Source organism: Psammomys obesus, unplaced genomic scaffold (assembly GCF_907164565.1).
Source record: "Psammomys obesus unplaced genomic scaffold, mPsaObe1.curated_primary_1811, whole genome shotgun sequence".
Classification (NCBI taxonomy): Eukaryota; Metazoa; Chordata; class Mammalia; order Rodentia; family Muridae; genus Psammomys; species Psammomys obesus.
In genome coordinates this window covers 5,535,362-5,553,729 of record NW_026585685.1, presented here as the reverse complement: position 1 = coordinate 5,553,729, position 18,368 = coordinate 5,535,362, and the positions used below count along the sequence as shown (strand labels likewise).

General features: G+C 39.4%; 1 protein-coding gene across 1 annotated transcript in view; it reads left to right on the top strand.

Moving 5' to 3' along the window:
• Capza1 (capping actin protein of muscle Z-line subunit alpha 1) overlaps positions 1 to 14,581 on the top strand; it is a 40,213-nt gene extending 25,632 nt beyond the window's left edge. The window contains exons 6-10 of the mRNA XM_055628892.1: positions 4,426 to 4,505; positions 5,072 to 5,150; positions 9,419 to 9,490; positions 12,041 to 12,103; positions 12,423 to 14,581. Coding sequence (XP_055484867.1) covers positions 4,426 to 4,505; positions 5,072 to 5,150; positions 9,419 to 9,490; positions 12,041 to 12,103; positions 12,423 to 12,563 — 435 coding nt within the window. The 3' untranslated portion in view covers positions 12,564 to 14,581. The remainder of the gene's footprint in view (positions 1 to 4,425; positions 4,506 to 5,071; positions 5,151 to 9,418; positions 9,491 to 12,040; positions 12,104 to 12,422) is intronic.
• The last annotated feature ends 3,787 nt before the right edge of the window (positions 14,582 to 18,368 follow it).

Sequence of the window (18,368 nt, the reverse complement as noted above, 5' to 3'; positions counted from 1 at the left end):
ACCAATAAATAAAAAAAACTTTAAAGTTTTTTTTTGAGACAGAGTTTCTCTGTGTAGTCTCTGCTATCCTGGAATTCTCTCTCTGTAGACAAGGCTGGCCTCAAACTCACAGAGATCCGCCTGCCTCTGCTTCTTGAGTGCTGAGATTAAAGGCATGTACTACCAACACCTGGCTTAAATATCTACTTTTACTATTTTTAATTATATATAAATTGAGGCAGAGGCTGCATGTGAGTTTGGGTACCCCTGGAGGCCAGAGTCATTTGGTCCCCTGAAGATGCACTGTGGGTGTTTGTGAGCCTCCTGACATGGATCCCAGGGACTGATCCTGGCCCTCTGCCAAAGGAGTACCTTCTCCTAATTACTGAGCCATTTCTCAGCCCTAGAAAATTTCTTTTTAAAACCTCAGTGCGTAATAGTTTAAAATATTCATATATTGTAGTTTATATTTATTTACTTACTCACAAGAAATCACCTGTAACCATCAAAAAGTTTTAAAGCCAGGCTTGATGGTATATACTTGTAATCCCACAACATTTGGAAAGTTGGAGCAAGGGCATCAGGAGTTCAAGGTCATTCTCCACTATAAAGAGAGTTGGAGGGCAGCATAGACTGTGAGAGATCTGCTGAATGTGAAAAAAGTGGGTGATATTTAGAGTTGGTTACATCATGCTTAGCTTTATTGTGTTTTAACCTTTTTTTAAGTAAAGACTGAATCTAGAAGCTGATACACGCTGGGCAAGCACTCTGCCACTTGCCTGTATCCCCCGTCTTCATTATAGTTTTTGTTTTTGAGACAGGGTCTCACTAAGTTGCTGGGCTAGCCTTGAAACTTATTCTATAGTCCAGGTTTGTTTGTTTCATTTTTTTAGATAGCAGTCTGGCCTTGAACTTCAGATGATCCTTCTGCCTAAGACTTCTGGTGTGCTGGTATTATAGGTTTAAGCCACCACACCTAGCTAGTGTTTGTATGTGTGTCAGTATGTTTCTGTGTATGTGTGTGTGTGTGTGTGTGTGTGTGTGTGTGTGTGTGTGTGTATGAACACAATCTATTCTCAGCAGTCTTCAGTAACTATACAGTACATAGTTACTAGTTAGATTTTTAAACCTGTGGTGATGATGGGTTTAATAAGAATATAGTTAAGAGCACTTTGAAGTCTGGGTGGTTTAAATCCTAACCAGGTCACATAACTAGTTGTGTGACCTTAGGTATAAATTACCTAACATCTCCCGCCTCAGTTTCCGCATTTATATAATAAAACATAGTATTGTTATGAGAATTCAGTAAGTTAATGAAAGATGTTAGAACAGTGTCTGGCATAATGTAAGCTATACATTAAGTAGAAGGTGCCATTATCTTACAGGTTTGGTCTTTTCTAAATAACAGAGGAAACACATCATTGTGACTAAAGACAGACTTCCTTTTCAAACATTTTCCAGGAAAAGAGAATACATTCTCTTAAAAATCAGCTATCCAATATAAAGATACTTGCAATTTACCATTTCTTTCCATTCAAAGTTTATCCACATTTTTGTTTGTTTTTAAGACAGGGTCTCACTGTATAGCCTTGGCTGAGCTGGAACTCACAATGTAGACCATGCTGACTTCAGATTCAGAGGTCTGACATGCCTCTGCCACCTGAGTGCTGGAATTAAAGGCCTGTACCACTCTATCTGGCCATTTACATTTTTATTCTGGAGAGCTCAATACCAAAGAACCCCACTGAGACCTCTTTTTTCATTTCTTTTAGTTATATGAGCAACTGAAGGCGATAGAATTGCCCTAAAGCTGCCTGCAGTATCCTAGTAACCTTCAACCTTAGCCTCCTCAGAAGCCCCTAATTTCATCTCATTCTGTGTTGAGTTTTCTGTACAGTGTGTTCCAGATATTTTCCATTGTCTGATGAGCATCTAACCTCCTACATCTAATTAGAATTGAGACTGCATGAAATCTTATTTTTCTTCATACTGAGAAGCCTTATTTATTCTTCCTTCCATTATACTTGAAACTGAGGCAGATGGATCCTTATTCTTGATTTTATACTCTCCTGTGTCTTCAGCATAGCTGTGTGTACTTCATTTTCTCTCCTAGTGGATTCCCTATTGCCTAGGTATAAGGTCTTGTTTTTGTTTTTGAAACAGTCCATTATAGGCTTCCTTCCATCTTCCTGTCTCTACTTTCCAGGTACTGGGATTACAAGCATGTGCCACTCTGCCTGATTTTAGAAATAGTTCTATCTCTCTTGTCTTTGAAGGGAAGTAAAGCTGCCTCAATCACAGTAATTACCTGTAAATTACTTGCTTCTTTAATCTCCTCTTTCTACCTCTTGTTTCATACTCTTCTTTGCTTTCTCCTTCCCCCAGGTTTGCACCCTGTGTTCCACCAGGAAACCAAGGACATTTTTCCCTGCTAGTATATTTAGTCATTAGCAGTACAAGTCTGAACCTTTGACTTTTCACTGTCTTTGCCAGTCTGTACAAACTATTTTCTGAGCATACTGAACCAGCATTGCCTTTTGGATCCTTAATTTCTTTCTTTTATTATTATTATTATTATTATTATTATATATATATATATATATTATTATTTTTTTTTTTTTTTTTTTGAGGCAGGGTTTCTCTTTGTGGCCTTGGCGATTCTGGACTTGCTTTGTAGACCAGGTTAGCCTCAAAGTCACAGAGAAGTCACAGAGATCTCCCTGCCTCTGCCTCCCCGAGTGCTGGGATTACAGGCACATGCCACCGCACCAACCAGGGTCCTTAATTTCTATATAGTATTTCACACTGAACCCAATCACTTGCTTCTAGGAATAATCTTTTGCTTAGGTTGCTTGTCAATACCATCAATTCTAGTTACTTTATAACTGTTGCTTTTCTCTCCTCCCAACCCCCAGTTAGGCACTCTCCAGAGTTGTATTTCTCTGTCCTGGAGGTCTGTAGTTTAACCAGGTATCAGGGCTCATGGCTGTAATTCCAGCAATTGGGAGCTTGAAGAAAGAGGATTGGTGTAGGTTTGAGGCCCAGCTTAGCATACACAGTGAGTTCCAGGAGTGAGCAACAGACTTTATAGTGCGGTTTGTATAGGCAAAGCCTGAACATGGGACTCAGACCTAGAATCTCAGCACTTGGAGTGAGGAACAGGCAGATTGCCAGCCAGGGTCTCTATAGAGTGAGACCCTGTCTCAAATAAACAAATGAAAAGGAAAACACACTACAAATGCATTTGAGATTCTAAAGCACCATTTTTTTTCTTTAGTTATTGCATTTCTAGTCACATCTCCACTTCTTCTAAGAGTTGATACTTCTAAATGAAAGTTAGGCCTCTCATCTGTGTTTCCCAATCTGCTGATGGCACCACGTTGGTCCACATCACTTTTTTCCTTTGGCCTTTGATTACAACATATAGCTAGACTTCTGTATTAGCTACAGTTACCACTGCTATGATGAAACACCATGACTAAAAGCAAGGTTAGTAGAGAAGGTTTTGTTTGATTTATGCTTCCTCATCATAGTTCATTATTGAAGGGAGTCAAGGCAGAAATTTATACAGGTCAAGAACTTGGAGGTAGGACCATGAAGGGGTGCTGCTTACTGGCTTGCCCTGCCTGCTATCTTATAGAACCCAGGACCACCAATCCAAGGATGGTACCACCTGCAATGAGCTGGGCCCTTCTCCATCAATCGCTTATTAAGAAAATTCCCTACAGGCGTTCCTACAGCCTACTCTTACAGAGGCATTTTCTTTATTGACGTTCCCTCCTCCCAAATGACTTTATCATGTGTCAAGTTGACATAAAACAAACCAAAATACCTTCTGACTCTACTTTTACATTCTGCATAATATCCTTTCTTTCCATTCACATTCACAGTGCCCTAGACTACTGCCTAGGTTGATTTGTGGCCTCCTAACTGAACTCCAGCTTTCTTTTTTCTCCCATTTTATCTTCTGTACCAGTATTGCTATTTCTGGACTTGTTTTATTGTCTCTTGTCAGTAGAATATAGTCCAAACTTTTTACCTGCTGTTTAATACATGACCTAGTTTTTTTTTCTGTTTTGTCTCTCACTAGTAGACCTCACACAGCTCCACTAGCCTGGCAGAACCAATAGCCAGTTAGTTAGCACATCCTTGTTTTCCTCCCTGAGCTGTTGACTGTCTTTAGCCCAGTCTATGTCTGTCAAAGTTGCACATGTTCTGTGAGGCCCAGCCTAACCGGTATCTCACAGTATAATAAGCCAGAAGAGTCACCTCCTGGGATTCACTGCAGCCCTGTTCCTTCTGTGCTTTGTGTTCACATCCCAAGAAGGTCTGTGTTAATAATCCTCTGAGACTTTGTCCCTTCAAGGATTTTGATTTAGTGCACTGCTTTTATACAGTTTATTATGGAGTAAATGTTTTTCATGTCTGTTTTTCCCTCAACAATAGGTTTACGCTAAAACTATAGATGGGCAACAGACCATTATTGCATGCATTGAAAGCCATCAGTTTCAGCCCAAAAACTTCTGGTAAGAAATAAGATGCTCTCTTCTTTTGTATCTAATTTATATTGGAAAGAAACAAGTGACTAAATTTTGATTTTAAACTATCTTGTGATAGATTATTTGATTTAGAGATTTTTAGTTCTCTATCTATAAAATGAAGGATTTAGACATTGTTTAGATTATTTCCATTTCTAAGACTTTTATAATTCTATCCTTTTGAAAAAGAACTGTAATTCGGAGTGAGAACATATGATTTACAAAGTTTTCAACTGAGAGTCTTGGGTTTCCTGGGTTAAGGCTACCCATTCCTGGGGCTAACTGTACAGTGCCATGCTACCAAACAGCCTCTTCTAATGTGAGAAGAACCTTCTGTGATCAGGATAGGTGCAGGAGGAAAAGTAGAGTCCACAGACCTTAGAAAGGCTTGTTTATCATTAGCCACTTGGAGCCAAACTTTTATGCAGTGACAATCTTGACTTTGTCACATTGAGAATGGCTCCCACAGCCACGGTTGCAAACTTCTGTGTCAGGTCACTTTGTGTGCTTGCTGCTAATGCTGCACTATTATATGTGTGTGTGTGCTTTTATAGGAATGGTCGTTGGAGATCAGAGTGGAAGTTCACCATCACACCACCTACAGCCCAGGTAGTTGGCGTGCTCAAGATTCAGGTACAAGTCCAGTGTGCTTATAAATGATGGTTACAATGGTATTAAAATAAAGGTGCCACTTGCTCTTTGTTCTGGTACTAGGAATAAAGACTGATAGAGCACTTCCCTACCATGAGCAAGGCCCTGGGTTTGACCCCAGTGCCACACAGAGATTAGAGGAATAAACTGTATAGTGGTGCAAAAAAAAAAAAAAAAGAAGAAGAAGAAGTAGTCAGTGGCAATGAATAGAAGTAGAAGCCTCCTTCATGGGAGTTACTTAAGGAAAAAGCTATTCTGGGTTGATGAAGGATGATTATATAATGAATACTACCAGACCACTTTTTTTCCTTCAAGGATTATAAGATCGTTAGGAATAATCAACTTGTTTTAGGAAAGAATAAAATAAGTGAGTATTAAGTAGTTGAGAGCTGGGTGCCAGTCGTGGTGATGTATACCTTTAATCCCAGCAAGGGGGGGTGGGCAGGGGTGGATCCCAGTGAGTTTGAGGCCAGCCTGGTCTACATAGTAAGTTCTAGGACATCCAGGGTTATGTAGAGAGACCATGTGGGTTTTTATTTTGTTGTTGTTGTTTTATTTTGTTTGTTTTTATTGGTGGTGGTAGGGTTCTTTTTATAAGTTTTATAGTTGAATTTTCATTTTGTCTGTATTTTACAGAAACGTTTTTAATTAAATAATATCAAATTTAAACAAAAGCAGAGGGATTCTAGAGAACTTCCAGATGTTGTCATCTTCTGAAATAGCATTAGTCAACCAGAATAGGTTTTTAATGCTGGTGTCAGGACAAAGGCAGCTGAATGGCAGCTGTTAGCTCATTTGCTATCTGTCTGGATTGAAGTCTCCTGGTATCTTTGAAGAGATTTCACACTCTAGATGGTTTATTTTCAGTCTAGCTAATAGGTCATATTAAATAATTCTGATAAACTAAACGATCAGTATTTAATCATACCTATATTATATTGTGTTATCTTTTTAATAAAAAATTAGCAAAAGTCACATTTTCAAAGTATGATTTAATCATAGCATGCTTAGAGAACAAGGGCATAGCCCAATGGTAGAGGTCTAACCTAACATGCACAGGCCCAGGTGCTATCAGCATTCATCTTTACTACATGTACAGTATTATCTACTTCCTTACCATCCTGGCCTCAAGAATATACCCAGCTAAGGTAGACATAGTAGAAATTCTGAATCTTTGCTCTGAGAATGGCCTTTAGTGAAATCCAAGAGCGATAAATACAATAGCCTGTAGCCTGTAGGTGGAACAATACTGGGAATGTTCTGCTTTGTCTGCTAGAGTTTGGTGCCCACAGCTTACCAGCTCAGCAGTTTACTTGCAAAACTTCCTTCCTTAACATTACCTCACAAATAAGCTACTTCCCCTCAAATCTTTTTATTAGGGTCTACTTCATTCAGAGCACAACCAAAAATAGCAAAACTATCTTTTTTTATATATATATAATTAAATATATAGCATGGCCTAACACTCCAGACCTTTTACAACTGTGGCATCAACTTTAATCTGGCAAATTGCTATATATTTATGTAAATATTTCTTTTTCAAACAGAAGTAGTTTTTGTGCATTATCTTTCCCAATGTAAAACTATAGTTGGAACATGCAGAGTGACAGCTCCTGACAAAATGTATGATAGGGCCTAATGCCTCTTTGTTTACACTTGCTTTTTTATTTGTTGTCTTTTTGAGACAGGTCTCCTATAGCCTAAGCTGACCTCAGACTTGCTTTTATATAGACTAAGATAACCTGGAACTGATCCTCCTGCCTCATCCTCCTGGGATGTAGGCATTGGCCACCAAGCAAGGCTTACTTGTATGTTTGGGATGAAATCTAGAGTGCTAAAAAAAATTCTCTACTACTAAGTACTTCCCAGCGCTGAGTTTAGGGATTGTTTTGGTTTATGTGTTCTGTTTGTTTTGTTTAGACAGGGTCTTTTGTATTCCTCTTTTGACCTAGAACAATTATAAAACCTGAATACCTGATCCTCCTGCCTCCTCTTCCAAAGTGCTGAGATTATAGGCCTGTGGTACTACATGGCTTGTTTTTCTAATTTTGAGACATTATCCCATATACACAATCTCATGCCTTGCCCTCCCAAGTTCTAGGAGCTGGCCTGTCACTTACTTACCTTTTGATAGTCAGAATGAGAGCTATCAAGATGGGTCAGCAGATAAAGGCATCTGTTCTCAACTCTGATGGCCTGAATTTAATACCCAGTTCCACAGGGTGGAAAGGAGACCTAACTCCCACAAGTTATCCTTTGGCCTCCACACATGTACACATATACGCTCATTAAATGGTTTAATTACTTAAAGTAAAATGTCATATATGTTGACTATTATTTGGAAAAGTTATTGAGATACTTACCCTTTATGTTTTCCATTGACAAATTTGCTATCTTACAGGTAAAAGGGTAATTCTGAGAAGTAACAATTTCTGAAAACTTAAAGCAGTCACATTAAAGTTTTATTAGTCAATGGGACTTTGTTGTGTTTTGGTTTTGTTTCATTAGGGCTTGATCGTGGAGATGGTTCTGCTTTAGAGCGAGTAGAGTTTAAGTTGAATTTCTAAAACTGCATCATTGATACATGAGCTCATAAAACTGGTGTCTTCATATTTTCTTTTTAAGTTTGTAACAATGAAGCTTACTGCCCTTACCTTCTTTTCCATATTATAGTTCTTAAAAGCATAACAAGTCACTGTGATCCAGGCCTATAATCCCAGCTGTTCAGGGGGCTGAGGCAGGAGCTATACAGTGAGACTTTGCCAAAAGAAATTAAAATGAAGAGACTGTCAGAAGTTCAAACTAGTTACATATTCTCTTTTTGCTGTTTTGTGGCCTGGGGTTTTGATTTTTTTGAGGTAGCTCTATGGCCGATGCTACATGTATAGTCCGTGTTGGCAACAGTCCTTTTGCTTTAGTTTCCTACATATTACACCATATCTCCCCTTTTCTGGTAGCTCTAAACACGTCTTGGCCTTGCCTTGTAGATCAGTGGCAAGGTGTTTGCTTAACATGTGTGAAGCCCTATGTTTGATCCCTAGGTCTAGACAAGAAAAACAAAATCATTGTTGATCTTCAGCTGCAGGCAGACTAAGGGAGGCAGAGGCAACAATGGTGGGCTTGAAAAGAAAGAAGCAATGATGTGTCCTTGCTCAAATGTATGCCAGTAGTAAAAACTGTATATGCTGTAACAAAACACTTCTGATTGGTAATTTATGAAGAGCAAATTTATTGTTCCCACTTGCATTAGTTGCTTTTCTGTTGATACAACACCAAGACCATAGGCAAGAGTCTTTACCCACTAAACCATCTCAATAACCCAGCACTTATTTTTGTAATTTTGTTTGCTTGATGTTGGTTTTGGTTTTTCAAAACAGGGTATCTCTGTGTAGCCCTGGCTGTCCTGGAATTTACTCTGTAGACCGGCTGGCCTCAAACTTACAGAGATCTACCTGCCTCTGCCTCCTGAGTGCTGGGATTAAAGGTGTGTGCCACCACTGTTTGGCTTACTTTTGTAGTAATTTTTTAAATTATTTTTTTATGTGTATGAATATTTTGCTTACATGTATGCCTATGTACCTTGTTATGTGTCTTTTATCTAAGGTCAGAAGAGGACATTAGATCCCTTATAAATTGGATTTATGGATTGTTCTGACCCACCATATGGGTGCTGGGAACAGAACCCAAGTACTTTTCAAGAGCAGCAAATACTCTTAACCACTGAGCCATCTATCTCCTTTTTTTTATAATTTACTAATAAAATTTTTGGTTCAGTCCACTCTTTAACTTTCAAGCTTTTCCTGAACTCAATGGGATTTACTTGGTAATATTAATAATCACATAGATAGAGAAAAAGCTCAGATGTTTGATATTAGGGTACTTGATTTTCATAGAGAAAAACTATTGCTCAGTGATTCTTATATTAATTATTTTGTTACTGTTAGACTAGGATCTTGTCATTTGCGGGACAGTGTAGGACTGCCTCAAGTTCTAGGCCAATCAGAATTCCCTATCAAGACTGTGTAAAAAAGAAACAGAATATTAGCTATGTTTATATGTATAATGTGTAGCCTAGCACCTAAACTGGAACAAGCATACATTTATTAAACTTAGTAATCCATTTTCTTCTGCTAAAGAGATTTTTTATTTCTTAAATTTATTATGTGACTTTTCATACCATTACAATTGTTCTTTCAGCACTGCTTCTGTATTAACTCTACATAACCCTTCTCAAAAATTATCTCTCACAGGTTCACTATTATGAAGATGGCAATGTTCAGTTGGTTAGTCATAAAGATGTGCAGGACTCAGTAACTGTTTCTGTGAGTATGAAGTGTGGGGTGTTGACCTTACTTGTCTTTTTCTGAAAAATTAACTTTGCATCTGACAGACAACAGGTGCAGATTTTAACAGTTTCTATTCGTGTTTCTTATTACCAAGGGTCTGCACTGGTTTAAAGTTTTTGACTAAAGGTGGTTGTCATGTGTTAAAAGAACTTCTTTTCTTTGGTTTTTTTGGAGGGTGTGAGACAGGATCTTTAATATCCTAGGTTGTCTCTGAGTTTGTTCTGTAGCCATTGACGACTTAACTCCTGTTCTTCCCGGCTGTGCCTCTCCACTACTGGGGTTGCAGGCATATGCTACTACACCTAGATTGTGAAGTTCTGGGAATGGAACCCAGGCAATCACTCTGCCAACTGAACTGTGTCCCCCGCCCTATTTTGATTTATTTATTTATTATTCATTTATTTTTGGCGTGAGATTTTATGTAGCCAAGGATGACCTTGCATTCCTAGTCTTCCTACCTCCATCTTGTTAGTTTTGAGATTTCAGGTAAATGTCACTGTGCCCTGCTCTGGGGGAAAAAAAATGTGTATTCTTTGTTTTTCTTGCTCTTTCTCTTTCTTAGTTTTAAGATTTGCTCAAGGACAGAAATGCTTCCTATCAGTAAATGTGAGGTTAATGAACAGTTTGTCAAATGAATCCTGTAGGACTATATTCAAAAGACGAGGAGAGGTGTTTAGGATTCAGGTGGGAAGTATTGTGAAAGGAGAGGTAGATGTTCTTTAATTCTTCCTTTCATTACTTCCTTTTAGTCTTAAAAATATTACCCAAAGAACTTTTGGCTATGTGTTATATTTATCAATATTATGTTATTAAAATATGAAACTGCTGGACATAGGAATACCTGCAATCCTCACACTCAAAAGACTGAAGCAGGATTGTTGCAAGTTCGAGGCCAGTATAGGCTACAATGTGAGATATTTTCTCTGTAAAAAGAATAATTTTTAAAATGAAAACTTGAGCAATGTTAAAATACTCAGTTAAAAAGAATGAAACTAGGTGTGATGGCACAGGCCTATAATCCCAGCATTTGGGAAGTAGAAACAGGAGTTCAAGGCTTACCTTGGCAATAGGAGACCTTGTCTCAAAACATTGAAACAAACCAACCTAAACTACAGAAGAACTTTAAGGTCAGCCTTGGTAACTTAGGGAGACTCTCCCAAAATAAAGTTTGAGTTTGTGGCTAGCCCAGGATATGCAAGTCTCTCAAACAAAAGAAAAAGATTCTAAGACATAAGGCAGGTGTGGCAGCCATACTTGTACATATAAGCCCTGCTCCTCAAAAAGCTGAAGCAGAAAGATTAAAAAGTACCTCTCCAGGGCTGGAGAGAACAGTTCAATGGTTAAGATCCCTGAAACTCCAGCTCCAAGGGATCTAGCACACTCTTCAGGGTCCAGCACTCAAACATGCGTAGGCCTGCATACAGATGCACACAGACGCACATAGTTAAAAATAAAGCGACTCTTTTAAAAAGCAAGTTCAAGGCCTGCCTCAGCTGCATAGCAGATCTCATAACTTGTGAGAGGAGATGGGATTGGGAGCAATGGCTCTCAGCAAGCAAAGATGCTTGCCTTTAAGCCTGACAACCTGACTTAACTGGAACCTACATAGTGGCAGAAGAAAGCTGTCTCCCATGGATTGGGATTACAGAGGATGGCTCACAACCACATGTAACTCCAGCTCCAGAGGTCTAGAACCTTCATTTGGCCTCTAAAGGCAAATATGCACACACATATACACATAAATAAGAAAATAAGTTAAAAAGGGGATGGAAAAACTGAGTGTGGTATACACTTATAATCCTAGTGCTTGAGAGGCAAGGCCAGGAGGATCAGGAGTTATGGTCATCCTTGGCTACACAGCAAGTTCAGGGCCAGGCAGAAATACATGAGACTCTGTCAAAAAAAGTAAAACAGGAAAAGGCGGCTGAGGATGTAGCTCAGCAGTACATCTTTTGCCTAGTATGTGTAATGTCTCTGGTTCAGTCCCCAGTATTACATAGTACACACACAATTTCACGACAGGATGCTATGTTTGGGGAGTATATAGTGGTAGAATGGAAAGAACAAAGATTCTTCTGGCAAAGTCTTAGATTTAGGTCCCATCTTCCCCACCCCCATTGTTGATATGTTAATTTATTTGAGGGTGGTAGAGACATCCCATGTGTGCAAAGGTCAGAGGTCAATCCATGGGAGTCAGCTTTGTAGGTTCCAGTTATTAAACTCAGGCTGTCAGCTTCAAGAATCTTTACCTACTGAGCCATTCCACCAGCCCCTATTATTTATAAGCTGTATAATTTTGGTTAGATCACTTCAGAATGTTCTGTTTTGTCATCTGCCAAATGAACATGCTGATAATAGCATATCCACTTCACAGTGTTTTCTTGGGAATAAAAAGAGATGATGTGTATATGAACACTGGATAAACTAGAATCATCATACAAGTGTTAGTTCATGGAGTAGGCTTTTCATTGTCTTTTCATTGCTTACATTTTTTTTAAATATTATTTTCCTCTTTGCTTTCATTAGAATGAAGTCCAAACTGCCAAGGAGTTTATTAAAATCATAGAGAGTGCAGAAAATGAGTATCAGGTAAGAAGGTTTGGAAGTTATTACTCTGTAAACATAATTTTGTTCAGTCCTTTGTGCCCCTTAACATCAAGCATACACTGCTGGGTGTTACACAGTATGAGACTTCGCAGACCTTGCAGTCTGGCTTCTGTTTACAGTTAGGAGACTGCAGCCCTGTCTCAGGTGTACAGGTGAGTTTGAATTGATTTCAAGATTGCAGAGGAGCTCAACATACATATTGTTTTCCTGTCTCTTTTCTAGCGTGTCCTTTGATACCTTCCTATGCACAGACAATGCTATTTCTATTCAAGCAACTCATCATCACCCTATCTTTTTGCAGACAGCAATTAGTGAAAACTATCAAACTATGTCAGACACCACATTCAAGGCCTTGCGCCGGCAGCTTCCAGTTACCCGCACCAAAATCGACTGGAACAAGATACTCAGTTACAAGATTGGCAAAGAAATGCAGAATGCTTAAAGGCCGACTGTACAAGTCTCCAGTACATGGAAAGAAAAGGATTCAACACGGTGTGGTCATGATAAATAAGTGATTTGTAAACAAACAAGAGTGATATTTTGCTAGTTAACAAAGTTAACAAATCTTCTAGCCTCATGGAATACTGTTGAACCTACAGCACTGTCTTGATTCTTTTGTGTGTGTTCTCTGCCTTGTAACTTTCTGTTATCACTATATCTACTTGTAAATCTTTTGTTTTTACTTCTGCTACATTTAATGTTGAAGAGATCTGTCCTGAAGTCATTTTACTGTTTAGAAAATTTCCTAGCCATGAAGTCCTATTACTGGTTTTTTACAGAGTATCTGTTCAGTACGTTTTTACCCCTATGCTTTAAAGCACTTCCAGTGTTCCGTGGCTTTTAATGATCCACCAGTTGCTAAAGAGGCTACACTGCAAACTGTAGCTAAGTGGACAACACACTCCTTCTCTGTCTGACTGCTTTGATCATTTAGAGCATCTCACAACTGTAGTTATTAGACATTTGGATTGGGGCCTTTGGGGTCCTTGGGAGGCAAAGGAAGTTTCCTGGAAATTCCATGGCAGCAGCTTCTCTGGGGCTTGTTTTTAAATCCAAAGACTTGAACCACATCCCCTGCACATGATCATTTGCTTATTTTCACTTTCCTCCCATCTACTTCTGTTGTAGCCATGGATGTCTGTAGGAAGCGCAGCTTAGAAAAAGCATTGGGGGAAACAGTTGCCAATCACGTGGAAGGGGAAATGATTGATGCCTCATCACTGGAATGCTGGTATGATCATACAACCTAGTGATGCTTTGCTCTTTTATTAGGAGCCAGCCTGCACCTGAATCTCCAGCTCCATCCCCTCCATTCTGAGTGTTGTTTAGGCCCTAAGGCTGAGCTTTGTCTTTGAGAACCTATGCCTATTAGATATCCTTCCTTTCTAGGCTCTAGCCCTAAGGTCTGCTTATCAGTTGTTAGAATTCATTCCTATTGTAAAGGCCACAGGTGCTTTACTATTTTACAGGGGAATTTAGATGTCACCAGCCCTGAAGCTTTGTTATGAGATTCATCACAAGGAAATTTTCCCTTCAAGTTCTACTATATTTAGCGATGTAGAGAAATTAAAACACAGAATCAGATTCTAGACATCTTGATTCACTCTGACCAAGTCTGGCTACACCAAGTTTCCATTCTTATCTCTCCTCCACCCACTTTCCTGCCAGTAGTAACACATGCAGGGACACCTCATTAGATTTCAGCATTTTTAGAAGAGTTTTACCCATTTGTATTTCTGTTTAATATTCAAGATCTGGTGACATACTGTGGATGTAGTGGAGTATAAAACTTGAAAAAAACGCAGAATTGAAGGAATAATATGTATCTGTGCTTTAATGCTCTCTGGCGGGATTATTCTAAGCAGATGAACAAACAGTTATGTCACTCACAAAGCTGGAATGAACCAAAGTGAAAAGGAAAACTTCCAGGCAGTGTCTTTCTGCCATAGCCTGGGATTTCAGCAAATGCTAGTGCTTTCTTCTAAACAGGATGTAGAACTCATTCCAAATGATTCTTTCTCCATCATCCTGCCTGCCAAAAACTCATAACTGTGATATAGCTACCTTCCCAGGTATATTGGCAGGTATGTGTGTGTATGATCTCAGAACACACAGGTAATGTGATATGACCTATGACAACTGGTAATGGTGGATTCATTTACATTGTTTACACTTCTATGACCAGGCCTTAGGGGAAGGTCAGTTTTTTAAAAAACCAAGTAGTGTCTTCCTAACTGTCCCCAAGTACAAGTAAAAACAGAAGAGTTTTTGCTTCAGCTTTGTTTTTTGCTCAGTAATACAGTCAAGCAGGAGTTTGTTTGCAAATGAAAGCTGTGTAAGCATTTTTGTTTATTTCAAATAAAATATATTTGTATTATTTGTCATTCATACTATCCATCCATGCCACACTATCTTCTGTATTAGGTAGTCCAATAGAAATATACCTGTTTTGTTCTAAAATTGTGTCTGTCCTTTCTGTCCTATCAGCGTTTGTTCTCAAGGTAAGATATTTCACTATAATCAATCTTATTTGTTGAAAAATCTTTAGAAGTTCTGAAATTGTGTCCTACTTTGGACTACTATGGACTCGGTAAATATGCAAAGACTTGCAAAGAACAGCTCCTTTTTAGGTGTGAATAAACTCTCTGAGACTGAGGATTGTTGAGTTTGAAGCCAGACAAGGCTATTTAGTGAGTTTCAGGTCAGTCTAAACTACAGTGTGAGTCCACTGTTTCCAAGGAAAAAAAAAAAAGAGGTGGGGGTGGAAGGGAGCTAGAGAGAGACTACTCAGCTGTTAAGAGTGAGCACTGTGGGGCTGGAGAGATGGCTCAGAGGTTAAGAGCACTGCTTGCTCTTCCAGAGGTCCTGAGTTCCATTCCCAGCAACCACATGGTGTTTCACAACCATCTATAATGAAATTTGGTGTCCTCTTCTGGCATTCAGGTGTACACGCAGACAGAACATTGTATATATAAATCTTAAAAAAAAAAAAAAAAAAAAAGAGTGAACACTGCTCTTGCAGAGGACCCTAGTTCTTGTTTCCAGCACCCATGTCGGTGGTACACAACCACCTGCAACTCCACCTCTAGGGCAGCCTCTGGGAATCACCCATGTGCATACACACAAAACTAGAGAGACCAGGCAAGGTTGCACACACCTTTAATCCTAGCACTCAGGAGGCAGAAACAGGCAGATTTCTGAGTTCTAGGACAGCCAAGACCATACAAAGAAACCTTGTCCTGAAAAGCCAAAAATATTAAAAATAAATGCTCAGAGTTTTATTTAAAAAACAAAATTCTAAATTTTACCACTCCACCCAAAAGCTACCAATGACTCAAAAGATTTTGTTTGGGATTTCCACCAATGTCAAAAGGAATCTGGTTATGAAAAAGCAGAGCTAAATATGAACACAGTCACTAGGCAGGAGGTAAAATTGGAAGAATCCTGGCAGCTTAAGCCTGTGCTATTTCACAATGGCTTAACCTTAAATATTTTTCTCTCTTTCAAGTCTGGGTAGCTACTGATAGCCCAAAGAAAAGATTTTTATCTTGATTCCTAACAGAAATAAGGAATTTCTATGCTTTACCTCCTTTTTCGGGAACATTTAACTGTGTTCCGTTTTTGTAAAAATTAAAATATTTTTGCCTGTAACTTGTTACCTCTACTAGCCTTTTCCAAATTTTAGCCGTTGATCTCCTTATTCTGGGAAGACTAAAAAAGTTGACAAGTTGGTGAGATGCTTAACAGGTCAGGGTGCCTGCCATCAAGCTCATAGGCCTAAGTTAGTTCCCAGGGCCCACATGGTTGAATAAAAGAACCAACCCCTAAAAGTTGTCTTCTGACCTCTCTACTTGTGCAGTTGTGGATTTCTTAACCTAAACAAGAGGAAGTCGACACCTTGCCAGGTCCTCAGAAAATCTGACTTCCCAACAATTGCTTCATTTTCTCATGTTGGAGAAATCAATCTGTGGTGGCCTAGACAGAGAACAGGAGTTTTCTGTGAAGCCTCTGGTATTTGGAGCCTTAGGGACACTGTTGAACGTTGCTTCTTGGTCATCTGAACCACCAATTGTTCTGTCCATTCCCTAATTCTAGTGCCTCATCTATTTTATAATCTGAAATTTTGCTGCTGGACTCATTTAAGTTCATGGCACACTCCAGATTCAAACAAGCCAAATTCACACATCTGAATACCAGTTTATAATTTTTTCATGTGTTTATAATTGTTTTGTGTTTGAGAGAGGATCTTGCTTTGTAGCCCAGGCTGGCCTTCTAAGTGTTTATACTACCATGCCCAGACCTAGTTTAGAGTTCTATGTTGGACTACCTAGTAAACCAGTCCATGACCACCAGCCTCTTGTTTTTGAACAACCCACCAGTGAAATGCAAAAAAAGAAAAGGTTTGTACATACAGAGTAAAACTGGATGGTCCTAGAGCAGTTAAGATAAATTCTCCTTTAAACATACGGTGTCTGTAGAAATAGATCTGTCCTGAGGATAGAAATCAGTTGCATACCTCTTCAAACCCAAGGTATCAAAAGCATTCCAAGGCTGGTTTACGGTAATGGTACACACGTGCAGTCAGCAGGAGCATCCCTGCAGTCACCGTCCCGGGGGAGAGGAGGAAGAACTGTGCATAGACAGCTCTCGCCGTTCAGGGTAATTCTACATGTAAAGTCACTGAACACTGACCCAGTGAATGAAACTATTTTGAGACAGTCCTCACCCTCCTCCTGAATGAAGCTATGTAACAAGAACTTCATAAAACTTTCTATACTTAAAAGAGTATTAGACCACATTTCAACACTACCCATGGGAGCCATTGTTAAGCAGTAAAATTACCACCAAAAAGCACAAAAGGGCAAAAGCCATGGCATTGAATAGATCATGAGAACACTTGTTTATGAAGGCTGAAGCAAGGAGACAGTTAGGGACATGCCTCAGATAGGGACATGGACACAGAAACTGCTTTGCTGCTGCTCTGTAGGTTTATTTCTTTATAAAATGAAAGTGTTCTGATGGTGGGCTTGGGTTACAAGTAAATGTTAGTGAGTAGGTAAACTTGCTCTGTCATGAAGACCAATGTACCTGCTATGGCCTTCTCCTTGGTATGTAGTAGGCGAACCAACTTCGGTATTTTCACCTCAGAGCTGTTTTTAGTTGCTTTAGGGAGTATACTCTAATTTGAATATAAGGGTTAGAGAGAGACTACTCAAATGATGGTTTATAGAATCCCCCCAGAGTAGTAAGAAAATAGGTGAGTGTGGCGGCGCACTCAGGAGACAGAGGCAGGCAGGCAGATCTCTGTGAGTTCAAGGCCAGCCTGGTCTACAAAATAAATTCTAGGACAGCCAAAGCTATTACAGAGAAACCTTGTCTCTCAAAAACAGTTAAGAAAACAGAAAGCTGCCTTGAGGAGCTGTGATTTATTCCACATGAGGTTGGTTGGTTAAGTTTCACTCGCAGGCTGCTGCTGCTGCTGCTGCTCTTCAGACTCGGTGCAATCAACGTTACTACTAGGAAGTGCAATGCTTATGAAAGCTTCAGGAAATTGCTGAGCTGATTTTGAGTGGGGACAGCCACTCTGGACATCTAGAACTGTATGCATGAAAACAGTAGCTTTCCAAGTAGAGCCCTGTAGAAGACATTTAGGAGATCCCATTGTAACCAGAGCCACTCACCATAAAATGCTTACCTAGGTTTTTACATCAACCATCTGAGTTTTGAGAATGTTCAGGAGATGGGCCTGACCAGAGAAATGGCTGAAGTCCTCCTGTGGCCAGATTTGCTGGTCAGAATTGTTAGAATGTGGAAGTGTGATAAGCACAATTTAAAAAAAAAAAGCCTTTTTAGACATAGAAATAGCTAGGAATCATGGAGTTCTATTAGTCATGTGTCTGGTTATCTTGAGTTAATAATGTCACTGGATTCTAGTTAGCAGGTGTAGCCCTGGGTGTATTGGGATTCCTAACAGCTATTTTTTTATGCCTAAAAGGCATTTTTATTTTGTTCATCACAGATTGTAAAGTTTCGAAATGGTAGGCAACATCCTGTTTTTGAGAACATCCTGCTAGGTAGACCAAAGTGGCTCAAACTCAGCAGTGCAGCCGCAGCCGCCCAAGAAGTGGGGTTTACAGGCTTGGGCCACCATGCCCCACTAGCAACAGCAATTTTTAGGAGTGTATTATCTTTGCTCTCTGGGGTGGCGGAGATGTGACGGTGGTAACTTGTTTTTTCCTCCAGCTCA